The sequence below is a fragment of the Melanostigma gelatinosum genome (assembly GCF_949748355.1).
Source record: "Melanostigma gelatinosum genome assembly, chromosome: 10".
Lineage (NCBI taxonomy): Eukaryota > Metazoa > Chordata > Actinopteri > Perciformes > Zoarcidae > Melanostigma > Melanostigma gelatinosum.
In genome coordinates, this window is record NC_136643.1 from 24,200,866 (window position 1) to 24,215,629 (window position 14,764).

The window sequence follows — 14,764 nt, forward strand, 5'->3', positions numbered from 1 at the left end:
TGCATACGAGAGAACAGATTTTATTCCTTCACACACTGTATGGGCTAACCAAACTGAGGAAAAGTAAGTACATGTGCTGAACACAGTTTCACAACTATCTGAAAGAGATAATCAATAAAAAGGTCGACCAATGAAAACATTTTTGCAGACCATTTGTAAAATCTGTAAAAGGCCCCTTGACATGATGCTGCAGGCTCCTTTTTCCAAAGAGAAAAGAGAGAGATGCATTAAAGTCACGCAGTTTAACTAAAGACCTGTTGGATCCAAGAAAACAGTATTTCTATATCAGTGCAAAGATTCTTTAACTTATTTGTTGTATGTTGGCCTTACAGGAGTCAGAAAACACATTTTCTGGAGTAGAGTAGTAGTAGATTTCAGTGTTGCATTGAAACAGTCCACAATGTAAAGACACATGTATGATCTGCATGTAATAGTGTTCATACAGAGGTCACTGTACCAAGACTTTTACATCTGTTACTAAATGCTCACCACCATGACCAAGTACATTTTTCTGTCTTATTACAGCCACCATGCAGTGTTTCTCTACAGCATGTTGGTCTCACATGAGCCAGGCTGCAGTATCTTAAGAGTAACAATGAGCCTGATGCATTTTCTAAACCAGGGGTAGAAAAAGGCATAGATCACAGGGTTAAGACAGGAGTTGAAGTAGAACATACATGTTACAAAGGTAGCAGATGAGGCATTGATTAAGGTGTCCTGGCCAGTGATTGAAACACAATAATATGGGCAGAGGCACACTAGAAAGACGACAATAACAACACCAAGAGTCCTGGCTGCTTTCAATTCAGATTTTTTAGCAGTTACACTGACTGAACACTTGAGAGTCAAAGCTGCAGTATGAGACCGCATGGCACGAGCATGAGACACGGCCACCACAAATACTCTCATATACAGAACTATGATGACAGTGACAGGACCAATAAAAGTCAAAAAAAGATCTGCAAGTCCAGCAATGTAGTTCATGACATAGACACACTCTCCAAAGCAGGAATTATACCTGCCTGGTTGTTCCAGTTTATCCTTCATCAGCAGACTGTCAAACAAAACAGAACATATCCAACACAGACAAACACAGATCTTAACTCTGTTTTGTGTGACTTTGTTGGGATAATGTAGAGGATCACAAATAGCCACATATCGGTCAACTGATATGAGCACCATGGTTCCTACTGATGCAGAAGTAATGATGTATTCTAGATACTGATACAGAATACACATGAGGTCACCGAAGGACCAGCAGCCGTCTATGAGCATAATTTGATAGAACACGAGGAAGCCCACGAAGAAATCTGAGACAGCCAGAGAGAGGAGGAGGAGGTTTGTAGGTGTGTGGAGCTGCCTGAAGAAATAAGAGAACAACATGCTTATCATTAATGGTAGTAAATTTATAATTATATATATATATATATATATATATATATATATATATATATATATATATATATATATATATATATATATATATATATATATATATATATATATATATTATATTAAGAGATAAAAGCATTGACTGAAACACAAAATCATATTTCCTTTACAGTCTGAGATCTGATATTTAGTTTTGTTCCATTAATCATTGCTTTCTGTACAGTTACCACTTTTATAAATTGATAAAACATGAATACTTGAAGTGGGAGATGGAGATGATGACGAGCAGGTTGAGAGTCACAGTGAGCAGAGAGATGGAGGAGAGTAAAATGTAAGTGAGCATAGATACAGAGTGAGGACGCATGGTCTTCCTGCAGGAGGAGTTGAGGAGTTCTGGAAAGCAAAGTTCGGCTTCTTCAAAGCTGTTCATTGTCAGAAAGAGGAGACAAGATGCTGCTGTGCTCGTCATACAACTGAATAATCTCTTTTCATCCTCCAGATCCCTCCTTGCTCTTTTACTCTGGTGACAACTTTCTCTTCGTGGGAGTGACTAAACTTCACCATTACTGTTTCATCTACCTTCATTGGGCTTTTCCCTGTATTTCACCTCCCCCTTCTCTTTTTAACTTTTTTTTCGAAACAATTACAAGTTCCATCATGCTCTGCAACGGGGAACAGCAAGGCACATCACAACACAGCCAAAGTTTCCTTTTTAGGACAGTTGTCTAGACGTTATGGTTTTCACACTACATGACTCACCAAAACGACGTGACATGGCCATAATCATGCTTAACGCATGTTCAAATATTAGCCTGTTTTAAACACTTAGCATGCTAGATATGTGAAATTAGTCTGCAATGCCCTCGCGAGCCTCCCGGCTCACATCTTTAAACAGTTCACGCTTTGCAATGAAGCACTGTGTGCAAGTGCTGAGCCAACACAGATTTACCTCTTACCTTGGGTTTTTGTTGGGGAGCTCCAAAAACTGTGCACAAGTTGAAAATCAGGGCTGAAGTGATGTGGTGTGTAGTAGTTGAAAACCAGGTGTCACATGATGCTAAAGTGTGCATTGGTATCAGATGCTGAGGAATACTGACCACGCTTCTATATTTGAGAAATTGGGAATGAGAACGGGTTTGCTCCCTCATTGCCAGTTTGTGTGATTCTCGTGTAACTTGGTTTTTGCCAATGACTCCTCTCCAAGCCGAGTCTGGAGGTTTTGTTGAACCTTAAAGCCTGCCGGCAGTCTTCTTGTGTAGTGCCTTCTGTGATTCTGGCCTCTTGTTCTGTGTCCCGAGATGCTACACCTATGTGAGCCAACAGAACCACATAATCTGCAAAGAGAAGAAAAGCAAGGTCAACAAAGTGGACACTCTCTTAACCCTGGCTGCACCTTGAGATCCTATCCATGAAGATCACGAACAGAATGGTTAACAAGACACAACCCGGGTGAAGCCCAACACCCACTGAAATCGTGTTTGACATTGTTTCAAGAATACGTTTTGGGAATTCTTTTAAAACATCTCACTGATTCTGAAAGTCTCAGATCTTCAGGCAGGGACTTCCATAGTTGAGGGGCAATGATTGCAAAAGCTCACTTAGGGACTTAGGTACAGCCAGCAGAGCCTTGCCTGTGGATCTTAGGCTGTGCTCTGCTCATAGGGTGGTAGCAATTCAGCAATTTAACTGGGAGCTGAACCGGGAATTGCTTTAAAAGTGAAATTTAAAATGTATTTTAAATCCTGCTAGTAACCTGTGCAGGGAGGCTAAAACGGGGCTTGGGTGATATTTTTACCTGTTAGTTATCAGTCGAGTAGCTAAAGGCGTGAGATAGTTTAGGATTAACCCTCAATACAGTGCATGTTAATAATCTAACCGGGATGAAATACAAGTCTTCTCAAGATCAGATCAACAGTGGAGAGACCGGATTTTTGAAATGCTCCTCAATGGATTTAAACATGATTGAATGAATTTTGTAATTTGTTTTCTAACAGAAAGATCAAATTTGACATTCAGGTTTCAAGCTGCAGGTTAAACATTTGTTGATAGGAACCAAGATTTCTTTCTTTCTTTTTTTATAACAGCAGTGGACTTTTTTTGGACATGCAACACTTGACAACACTGATAATAACTTAGGAGCATTGCCTAATATGGGACTACATTTGCATGTTATTTGCATAATAATGGTAGTGAATATTGTATCCATGTATGCTATGTCTCAGTGGCAGCATGTATAGATAAGTAAGAACAAGGAGTCAATGATGGAGCCTTTGGGAAACCCACAGGTCAGAGGTGCTCCTCAACGGATTTAAACATGATTGAATGAGTTTTCTAATTTGTTTTCTAACAGAAAGATCAAATTTGACATTCAGAATTAAATTGAACAATCACCAGTATCAGCTTTGCGTAAAAGATCAGTTGTTACTTTAATGAGAGCAGTTTTAGTGCTGTGATGTGATGGGAAACATTATTACAATTTTAAAACCTTTTCTAAGACTTTTGATAAGAAATTTAAAATCCAGAGGGTCAACGCTTCTTCATGCTTGAAGCAGGAAGGAATACAGCCAGTGGACAGAGAGTTATTTAGAATAGATTTTACGAACAAAGACCATGCTAATAACGATGTTGAAGTAAGAGGGATGGACTTCGGAGCGAAAGGTGGTTGAGGGAGGAAGGGATGAGGGTTGTGGGAGGAAGGGTAAGGGATGAAGGGATGAGGGTCGTGGAATGAAGGGTAAGGGATGAAAAAGGATGAGGGTCGTAGGATGAAGGGATGTAGTGTTGTGGGATGATGGGATGTAGGCAAAGGAGGAGGGGAAAGAGGGTCGTGGAATGATGGATGGAGAAGAGAAATGATGGACCGCTGACGTCCGATGACTAGTGGGAACTGGGGGAGTGGAGACTCTGGAGTGGGGGCCGTCTCTTTGAAAGCTCGGATTATGCAGTACTCAACGGAGGAAGGACAACGGAGAGGTACCGGTAGTCAGGGCGGGTGGGAAGGACTTTGGAGGCGCTGGTGATGTCAATCATAGGCGACCAGGCTCTTTGACCTGTGAGGCAGATGAGTGATGTAGCGTGATCGATTGTTGTGTAGTGCATGGAGTGGTCCGGGCTGGGAATTAGGCTTTTGATGCTTGGGACGGTGGAGCCCTGGGGTAATGAGAGGTCTATGATGAGTCTCTCTTCCTTGAATATTTCCTCGTAGCTACGCCGAATGGACTGATCAAGAAAATTGGGAAAGGTGGGCGAGTGAGTTGACCGATCAATAATGCGTCGTGGATTACCTGGGCCGGTGGTTTATCGACTGTATTGGGCTCTGAGATGGCTGATTGCAAATTTTTAAATGTCTAGGAGGATTCTATCAACTTGCAAACCTCGGTGGAAGCCAAAGGTGAAACCTTGTCTGAGGAGCATTAACGTTAATTGGGTATTGTGATACTTTCACGGGTTGTGCTTGGTTGGATTGTGGGGACAGGTTGGTGTGCCGTGGCGGATATGGAGGAATCAGCAGCTAGAGGTGTTGCATCCTAGGTCGTCTGAGTTATACAAACCATCCTACCGCCCTGGTAGAGGAACAGCCTTCGGTTGGCTGGGTGGTGGCTGGTTTAGGATTGATGCATGGTGGGGGGACTAGAGTCAGGCTGCAGTCAATGGTGGGCTTTGTTTACTAGGAGCTGAGGTAAAAGGCAAGGGGGCTGTGAGGTTGCATGTGGTGGCCAGCTGGGGTGGTGCGCCCCGAAGCTCACAATTCGGGGAAGAGAAAACCCAACTATTTAACTTAGGGTCTGGTGTTCCCCAGTATGTTCCCTGATTGAACTTCTGCAAGTGACCAGCAGCTTCGAATGCAAATATAACATGATGTGTATAAAAAGAACAACAAGGCCAGGTCAAGAATAAGCAAAAAGTAGTCGTCCAACTTGGGCCTGTAGTCTGGGAAGGCAGAGCAGATGATGTCATGGTACAGGGAGAAAGAGGACTCAGCCCTTCACAACCTAGCACCTTCATACCTTTCGGACCTCCTGCACCAACGCACTCCCACCCGCAACATCAGATCCACTGACGCCAATCTCCTTACCCCCCCTACTCTGTCAACGTATCGGACCTTGGGGGACAGGGCCTCCTCCGTTGATACACCTCCCTCTGGAACTCTTTTCACCAGCACCTCAGAAATGATCCATCCCTCGTCACTTTCAAAACTGCACTTAAAACGCATCTATTTAAATCTGCTTCTAACCTGTGATGCTAGTTATGTTTGTTTTTGTTCAGTTTATTACTGTTATAATGTAATCTCTCTGACTTTTTATATTGTTATTGCTTTTATTGTTTCTGTCTTTACCATTGTCAAGAAGAGTTGACCTCTCAGCGCTGCCTCGGTAACATGTCGACACATTCAAGGGAGAGAAGTCAGGCTATAAGAGCGCAAAGCATATATTCAACGTTGAAATGTAATCAAACAGAGAAAATGTATGAATAAATATAACGAAATGTTCTAATCAATTGTGTAACAAATGTTTAACTGCATAGAAGTGATTTAAACAAATGTAATGAATGTTTCTGTGTGTTCTGTGTGAGGTTGGAGCTGAAATGAAATGTATTGGGCAAGAATGACATTGCTGTAATCAAGACCAGATGTTGGGTGTAGTCAAAAGAAAGTTCTGGAAACTGATGCAATAGTTGAGTCATACCGGCAATGTTCGGCTTAACGCCCTTTCCAGAGGGAGGGGGGATGAGTAATGGACCAAACAGGTGGGGGCTGATCACAGCCCATATGAGGAATATAAGGACATGCTTGCAAAGAGCAAAGCTGGGATTTCATCGCGGATGCCGTACCAAGCGCATCGGAAGAAGATACTAAAGCCTGCAGCTGATGTATTGAGGACTTCGTCTCTGTTCACGGAAAAGAGACCTCTGTTCGTGGACATTGAGATTGAAAGACGAAGGTTCTAACTCTCCCCACCGCTCGCCTCTTAACATCTGGACAACTGAGAAAGCCGCAGCTGCCTGAGAAAGACTTTGTACTGAGTTTTGAGAACAGCTGAACGGGCTCCGTTGCGGAGCGGGAGGATCGAGGGTCAGGCCTGACCTTCGCTCCTAACAACTCTAAAAGAACTCTTTTCATCGCACCATTGGACATCCAGCTCCAACCGAGCCGTCTCGGCGACTAAAACTAATGAGTATAATCGAAGAAGATAATTAAATAGACTAATCATGTGTAGTGACATTTTATGTGAGCTGTAGCTGTAACCCTTGCAAAACTAACTAATATAACCTGCAATAAATATCTAATCTGCATTTAAAGTGAAATCCTCAAGTGCATTAATTTGCCGAAGTAGTAATGAGTTCCTCGTGACAGTAAAAAGTTAAAGCTATTGTATGTCTAACAACTGAGTTCTGAAAGGTTATCCTAGAGACCGAATCCACTTAACAACCCCTTACGGTTTTAGCAAGAATTAATCCTAGCCGTTAAAACCTAACCTGGCATTTACCAAGAGCGCGGATCCATAAGAGGGAAGCTGCCATAACCGACGCGACTGGTGTGAGCGCCCGGGGCCAGGACTGGTCTCTCGGCCGAGCGCGCTCTGACCGGAGGAAGCAGGGTAGACGTCGGGAGTAACGGCAGTTAGCGGAGCCAGGCGAGTTCCCTCGCCAGAACACCAGCTCGAGAATCTTTTAATAGAGAGCTGAGTCAGTAATTAGCCCCGTATCGGGCCAGAAGTACCCAGGATCTAACACGTGGCGCCCAACGTGGGGCTCGACGGAAAAGGAGTACGTTGAGTCCAAAAGAAGAACCCCGGCAGCTAAGAGAGGCTGTCGTTCGTGAACGAAAAGACCTGAGGTGAGGCGTTGGGGTAGAAAGCAAAGCTGCCCAAGCCTCGAAGAAGTCCGATTGCGAAGACATCCACGAATCGAAGCTGTGTGTGGTATTTACAAGCCAACACAGGAGAATCCGCAGGCGACGGGGAGCATCGACCAGACTCGCCCGACCTGTAGAGGGACCAGAGCCTGATCCCATCCCTTCCTCAACGCGCGACGAGAGGCTTTGGGAGGAAGGCGACTCGAGACAACAAAGACAAAGACAAAGTCCAAGATGGAAGAATCGCCCGGAGGATCCGATAGCGGCGGAGGCGACCCAGCGGTACGAGCCAACGGCCCTGATGGAGGAAGCGCCACCGGACAGCAGAGAGGACCCGACGGCGACGAAGGCAGCCCGCAGACGGCGACGCCTCAGCAGAGCGAGCCAGTGACATCGACCCCGGACCAGGCAGTAGACGACAGCCCGGACCAGCAGAGGGACGCCGCTGGACTACAAGGAGCGAAATCGGGAGAACCGACACCGGAACCGAGACCGGGGCCACAACACAGAGTCAACGTCCAACATCAGATCATCCTGAATGGCAAAGGATGGGACACCTGGGACAAATCTGTTCAACAACACCTGATCGTGCTGCATGAAGAAGCAGATAAGGCGAAGGTGGGAGAAAAAGTAAAAGCTGGATGCGAAAAGAAGGGGGGTTATCTTGCTCCCCTTGCCCTTGAGTCAGGACTGGTGGCAGCAGTAGTAGGGTGTGAAGGACCCCCGAAAAGCAAACTGAAGGTAGCAGAATGGCTACGTTGGTGGCTGGAGGTAATGAAAGTCATTAAAGGAAAAATAACCACCATAATCAGCCCGTCAAAAGAATACGACCCAGTCGTGAAGATGCTGGCCGCAGAAATAGAAGCGGGGGCAATAACTATACAGAAGAATGTAAAAGCCACCAACCGCTACAAAGAAAGTGAAAAAGAGCGAGAAGCCATAGCGGCATGGATAGCCGAACAACCAAGTTACAACGCGGTTCCCGGCGAAGATCAGCTCAGCACCAACGAGACCGAGGTCTCCGTGCACTCCCAGTCAGGGGGGTCCTCGGGGTCCGACAGTGGGGACAAACAGGATAGCGGCAGCAACGGGGAGATCTCAGAGGAGGACGAACCGAGGGACGACTCAACGCTGGATAGGAGCGCCGAGTACCAACTGCTCCCGCCCTCCATGGGATCCGGGACTCCCGCTGCCGCTGCAGTAAAAAAGGTCCTGCAGGACTACAACGGCCCAGTACCGGGAAGGCACAAAAAAGCTCAGGGTAAGACAAGACACGTTCACTCCCCGAACCCAGAAGACCATCTTCAAAAGTTGAAAAAGATGCCCGAGGGGACCAAGAAATATGCGAACCAGACAGGGTTAACCGCATATAACCACTTCGGAGAGCCTTGGGACATAGACAGCCATGGACTGGTTGTCTTAACCAACTCACATCTAAAGCCTCATATCTCCCGGTTCAGAAAGAATCTGGTAAGAGAGGCAGGCAGCCTCTACAAAGAAGAACTTGAGGTGCGCCTCCCGGGATGCAGACAAAGACAGGAGGAGGTGGTGGTTACGAGCGGCGGAGAATCGAGACATTATGCGGTGCTACACGTACCGATCGAAGGATATGAGGATGGCGAAGATCAAGACGCCTATCGGGACAGCATAGAGGAGGCATTAGAAAAAGGTGTCACCCGAGCAAGTGAATTGTCCTTCAAAAGAGTCGTTATATGTAACGACGGCGCCAGGTCCGGCAACCTACCATGGGAGGTAGCAGAAGAAGCGGCAATGAGGATTCTGCACCTCCTGATGAACGCTCCTCACGGGTGGAACAAAATCCGCGAGTTGGTGATAGTCACCTCGGTGGCCCAATACCAAGAGAGAAAAGAGAGAATACTGAGACCCCTCTTCAAAACAGAGGGGCCAAACAACTGGAGGGCAGGACCGCCGGAATACAAGGACGAGAACGCCCCAGTTGCGAAAGCAGTTCTGCCACGGCTCCCGCAATCAGTAAGATTGAAGAGAGAAACCAGGACCGAGCAGAGGAGCTACGAGGAATCAACACCCGGTCCTTCAGCACGAGAGGAGCGACGTCCACAGGTCAGCTCAAGCCAGGAAAAACCACAAAAGGAAAGAAGAACTCCAATCCCCTCTCCCCGGACAGTAGCGGTGCAGACAGAAGAGGAAACCCCCGTGCCAACCAAACCTCCACGAGGGTTCCCCAGCCCAGCAGAGTCCGTCGGCGTGCAGACAATGAGCTACTCCGGAGGCGGAGAAGCGCACATGATAAGGTTCGAAAGTCCAGGCGGGAGCAGGGAAAGTCCCAGGGCTCCACAAAGAACGCCAGAACCAGTTCAGCCGGCTTCGCCGTCAGCAGAACCAGAACGAGAGGCGCAGGAAGAAGCCGCAGATGTAAGTTCAGATGAAGAAGAAACAGCGCCAAGCCTGACCTCCATCGAATACGAGGCTCCGGGAGGAATGACCGACCTGAGAATAGGAAGCAGAAAAGGCAAGAAGAACGCGCTGCCCCTAGTTTCAGTGTGCACGGCTTCGCTGAAATTCCCCCGAGACGATCGTTACGGGCCCATGACCACCAAAGACGGAAGAAAAGCCTATGCTCCAGAGGTCGGTCAAACAAATTATGATGTTCCAGAAATATGGCTGCACGACCTCGAAGGAATGAAAGGAACAATGGTCTACGCGACAAAAAGAGAATGGGCGAATTTTCTAATGACCCCGACCTACGGCTCCCTCGCAACAGCCACGGAGCTGACGGGTAACTTTCGCACAGGCTTTGTGACAATCGTGTACGACGTCATGTTGCGACGCCTGAAGAAAGCAGCCTACAAGCTGGCAGCGGAGGAAGACAAAGCGCGGAGGCAAGACATCTCGGGCAGCGAGGACGAACAGCCACCTCAAGGGCAGGGCCTCGCACGAAGCAGCTGCCTCGCCACCGCTGAAGAAGATGACTGCATAACAAAGATGCGGGCTTCCACCCAGAGCTTTGGTGAGTTCAAAAAGATCAAGGCGATGGTGACAAACCGAGACCCAAAAGAATCGGTGCAAGAATATCTGACGCAGAAATGGCTTATGGTAAAAGCTAGCTCCACAAACGATGAGGCGAAAAGATTGTGGCTGGCCCATGTGACGGACCAACCGATGGGTCCCGAAGAAACCGCGGAACAGCACTACCGAAGATTAGTGTTGGAAGACTGCGAAGACGAGGAGTCACACATCGACAAGGCAAGAAAAAGCTTAGACAAAGGGCAAACTCTCACCCAGGCATGGTACGCCTTGCGACAGGCGATTCCGCCGGAAAGAAGTGTGCAAGTCCTTAGGAAGCTGACCAAGGGCCTAATGAATGACATCGATTTTGTGACCCTAAACATCAGCAAAAGTACCACCGAACAAATCCAAGAAACAGTAAGAAAATGGGATTTGAAGAAAAAACACTTGGAAGACAAAAGAGAAAAAGGAAACCAGCCGAAGCCGCCGGCTCCCAGGCCCTCGTATGACAACGCAAGGCCCACCGAGGGACCCGGTCCTTCACAGACACAGAGAAGGCAGTCGGGAGGATTCCAGAGGAGTCCACAAAACTACGAGCGTGAGCCGGGATTCCGGAGGGGTTCTCAAGGCTACCAAGGCTACCCGCGAGAGCAAGGACCTCAGCGGGGTCCACAAGGAAGCCAGAGGGAGCAGCAAGCTCCAAGGCAAGAAGGCTTCCAGAGGCAGGGCGTTTACCACAGGGCCCAGCCGGATCAACAACAGGAGGGGCCACGGCCCCCGCCAGCCAACAAGAGCGGTTTTCTCTCTTCCGAGGATTACAACAAGCTGACGACAGAACAGAAACAGGCCCTTCGTGCCTCCCGCCTAGAAGCTGGGAGCGAAGGGCAGAGAAAGTAATGGCTAAGCGGGCGCGGGTCACAGTGGATCATGCCTACTGGGTGGGGGACGACATATACACCGACGTGGATGGAATCCCCTATCAGGTAGATACTGGTGCAGAAGTGTCGATGACCCGTAAATGCCTTGAAACAAAAGGACACCTGACTGTTCAACTAGCCGACGGAACCATCAAAAAGATTCCGTTTGGCGTCTGGAAAGGAGTTGTATGGGCTCTAGGACCCTACAATTTAATGACAATAACAGACTTAAAAGAGCTGCATAGCAGCCCAGGAAATCGAACCCCAATACAACAGCGACTCAGAGTCCTCGGGGCAAAACTAATCCAGATGGGATCATTATCACCGGAGTGGTACAAACCAGTGAACATTCCAGAAGTGACCAAGCAACAAATCGAAGACAGCGACCTTTCTCCGGAGGGAAAAGAAACGCTAGAAGACATACTTTCCAAAGCCGGAGTGGCTAGGTTCAAAAATGACTGTGGAGACATGGGTGCGAAATACACCCACACCATAGAAGGGGGTGTACACCCGCCAGTTCGCCAATACCCCCTGAATCCAGGGGCCGTTGCAGAAATGGACCTGATAGTCACGGAGCTCAGTGAACTAGGAGTGGTGCGCGAGGAGCCAAATCCCATCACAAACAGCCCAATACAGGCAGTCAAGAAGCCTGAGTCATCGGGAGGAGGATGGAGACCTGTTATCAACTTTAAGGCCCTCAACCGCAGGACTGTCGCCAATCGAGCCAGCCTGATCAACCCACAAGGGACGCTGAAGACACTAAGACTAAAAAGGTACAAATCCTGCATAGATCTGGCAAACGGATTTTTCTCGTTGAGGCTAGCCAAAGCCTCCCAGGGCAAGACAGCGTTCACCCACAAAGGTAAAGCGTACGTCTGGGAACGGCTACCGCAAGGCTACAAAAACTCTCCGAATGTTTTCCAGTCAGCCGTAATGGATATACTTGACGGCCTAGAGACAACAATCTACATCGATGATGTATTCATTGCGGATGACACCGAAGAAGAACATCTGCAAAAATTGAGAAAAGTCGTAGAACGACTAACAGCAGCAGGCTTGAAATTGAATCTGAAAAAATGCCAATTTGGACGATTCCAAGTGAACTACCTGGGATTCCAGGTCTCCAACGACCTGGGACTCTCAGACGGATTCCGGGAAAAAGTGGAGCAGATCGACCCGCCAACCTCGCTGAACGAACTACAGCAGGTGCTGGGGCTCTGCAACTACGTTAGGGACCATGTCCCTAGCTACCAGAAGTATGCAAGACCACTGTATGTAAAACTACGAAAAGAAAAGCCAGAAGATGCCCACAAGAAGTGGGAATGGACCGCAACGGATCAAAACAATTTGGAAAACCTCCAGACAGCCATTAAAGACGCTTTGCGGCTGGAGCCACGAAGCCTTACAACCAAGCTGGTGGCAGAGGTCAGTTGCAACGACGACGACGCAGTGGTAAAAGTGTGCAACGAGGGCGGGGGAATAGTCACATTGTGGAGCTACACCCTGTCCTCCGTGGAAAAGAAATATCCAGCAGAAGAGAAGGAGTTGGCAGTTCTGGCAAGGTATTGGAGCACCCTGAAAGACCTTGCTCAGGGGCAGGGCATCAGGGTCCTCACGCAAAGCCAGGTCCATCGATTCCTAAGAAAAGCCACGGTAGAGAGCACGAAGGCGACGAACGCGAGATGGGGACGTTGGGAAGACATCCTGCTGGACCCAGACCTCGAAATCGGCCCTGCACAACCCGTGAGTAAGAAAAAGACGACTCGGGACGAGAAGCCAGCCGAACCGATAGAGTGGACTCTATACACCGACGGCTCGCGAAAAGGACAAGACGACAAAGCCTACTGGGGCTTCATTCTCAAGCACAATGAGAAGGAGCGCTTCAGACAACGAGGCCAAATCCCCGGCAGTGCTCAGACCGGGGAAGTGACAGCAATATTGGAAGGTTTGCTCGAGTTGGAGCGAAGAAAGGTGAAAAGAGCTAGAGTCATAACTGATAGTTATTACTGTGCTCAGGCCCTTAACGAAGACCTGTCCATATGGGAAGAAAATGGTTTTGAGAGTGCTAAAAACAAGAAAGTAGCTCACGAAAACCTATGGAGAAAAATAGCCGAATTGCGGCTAACAATGGAGCTCGAAGTGGTGCACCAGAGGGCCCACACGCGAGCAGGAACTCATTGGCAAGGAAACGAAGAAGTGGATCGTTTCGTCCAGATGAGACAAATTGTCTTTGTTGGGATCGAGAAGTGGGAAGATTTGCCCAAAGGACGGGTAGTCCCAGAAGAGAACGTGAAGGAGGTGGTGCAAGCAGTGCATGGAGCACTTGGACATGCAGGCACCGTTCCAACGCGAAGGGAACTGGAAAAGCAGCGACTCTGGATTCCTGAAAAAGAAGTCCGCAGAATCCTTCAAGACTGTGAGTTGTGTGGTCGATACAACGCAGGAAGGAGAGGACAAAGAGTGGGAGGACTCACCATCAAAAGTACCGTACCCTGGGGTTCTATCTGCATGGATGTGGCAGGCCCCTTAGGGGTACCGGGTAAATGTGGAGAAAAGTACCTGTTGGTGCTTGTGGACTCCATGTCAGGGTATGTAACCACAAAAGCAGTAAGAAAAGCTAATGGCAACAGTGTTGTTAGCATGCTGGACCAAGTCTGTGGCTATTTAGGGTTACCTAAAGAGCTCAGGACTGACAACGGAACGCATTTTCGCAACGCTAAAGTGGACCAGTGGTGCCAACAGCATGGGGTAATGAGGATCTACTCTCCCCCATACACCCCCCAGGCTAACGGGGTGGTGGAAAGGACCATTGGCTTGGTAAAAAGTTGGATTGGGAAAAATGCCAACTCGAGAGAATGGAGCACTAAGACCCTGGAAATCGCCAAAACCCTGAACGACCGCTACCGAAGTGACAGGCCCTCCCCTGCGGAGGAGCTGATGCGCCGCCCCTTCACATCACAGGAAGTGGGGCGGGGCTCCGAAGATAAAGAGCCCAAGCTTGAGCAAAAAGTGCCACTTCGAGTAGGACAGCGCGTCTGGATCAAGGCTCAGGTCGGTGCTTCTAACTCTGCAGTCAAAGCCAAGTACGATAAATCAGACATAATTGTCAAGATATTGGACAGTAATACTGTTCAACTCAAGAAGAAAGGAATCCAAGGAGTAGGGCAGCTGAAGCCAGTTCCGTACTAGGAGAAAACCAGGAACTCAAAAATGGCCACCCACATACAAGCTTTACCACCCTTTGTCAGAGTGGCCAATGTCAAAGGGGTGGTTAACATGAGAAGGAGTACTACGGGGCTCTGGGCAGGAAGAGCCATGAAGAAGTTGGAGTATGCAAAAAAGGGCTTTCTCTCAGAAGAGAATGAAGTCTTAACATGGAAAGAAATCAAGAATGATTGTGTGGTCTGCCTGCTGCCGACCACCCTTAACCTCACATGGCAGGGACCCGGAAACAAGAAACCACACCGGGTCTCTGGACGAAGAAAGGAATTTGACCGTATGACCCACAAACCAGTGAAGGTTTTGGATGCATATGTGTGCGGTTTTTGTCGTATAGCGCTTTTACCAAGGATGCACTTCGTCATCCAGTGGGATCTGCGGGGGACAAAGCTGA

The 14,764-nt window shown here is 48.0% G+C and overlaps 1 protein-coding gene across 1 annotated transcript; it reads right to left on the reverse strand.

Annotated features, from left to right (window-relative positions):
• Positions 1-543: 543 nt before the first annotated feature.
• LOC306783212 (trace amine-associated receptor 13c-like) lies at positions 544-1,861 on the reverse strand (the record flags this gene model as incomplete). Its single annotated transcript, XM_079276778.1, has 2 exons — positions 544-1,360; positions 1,650-1,861. The coding sequence occupies 2 exons, from the start codon at positions 1,859-1,861 to the stop codon at positions 544-546; spliced, it is 1,029 nt and encodes a 342-aa protein (XP_079132904.1).
• Between the last annotated feature and the right edge of the window lie 12,903 nt (positions 1,862-14,764).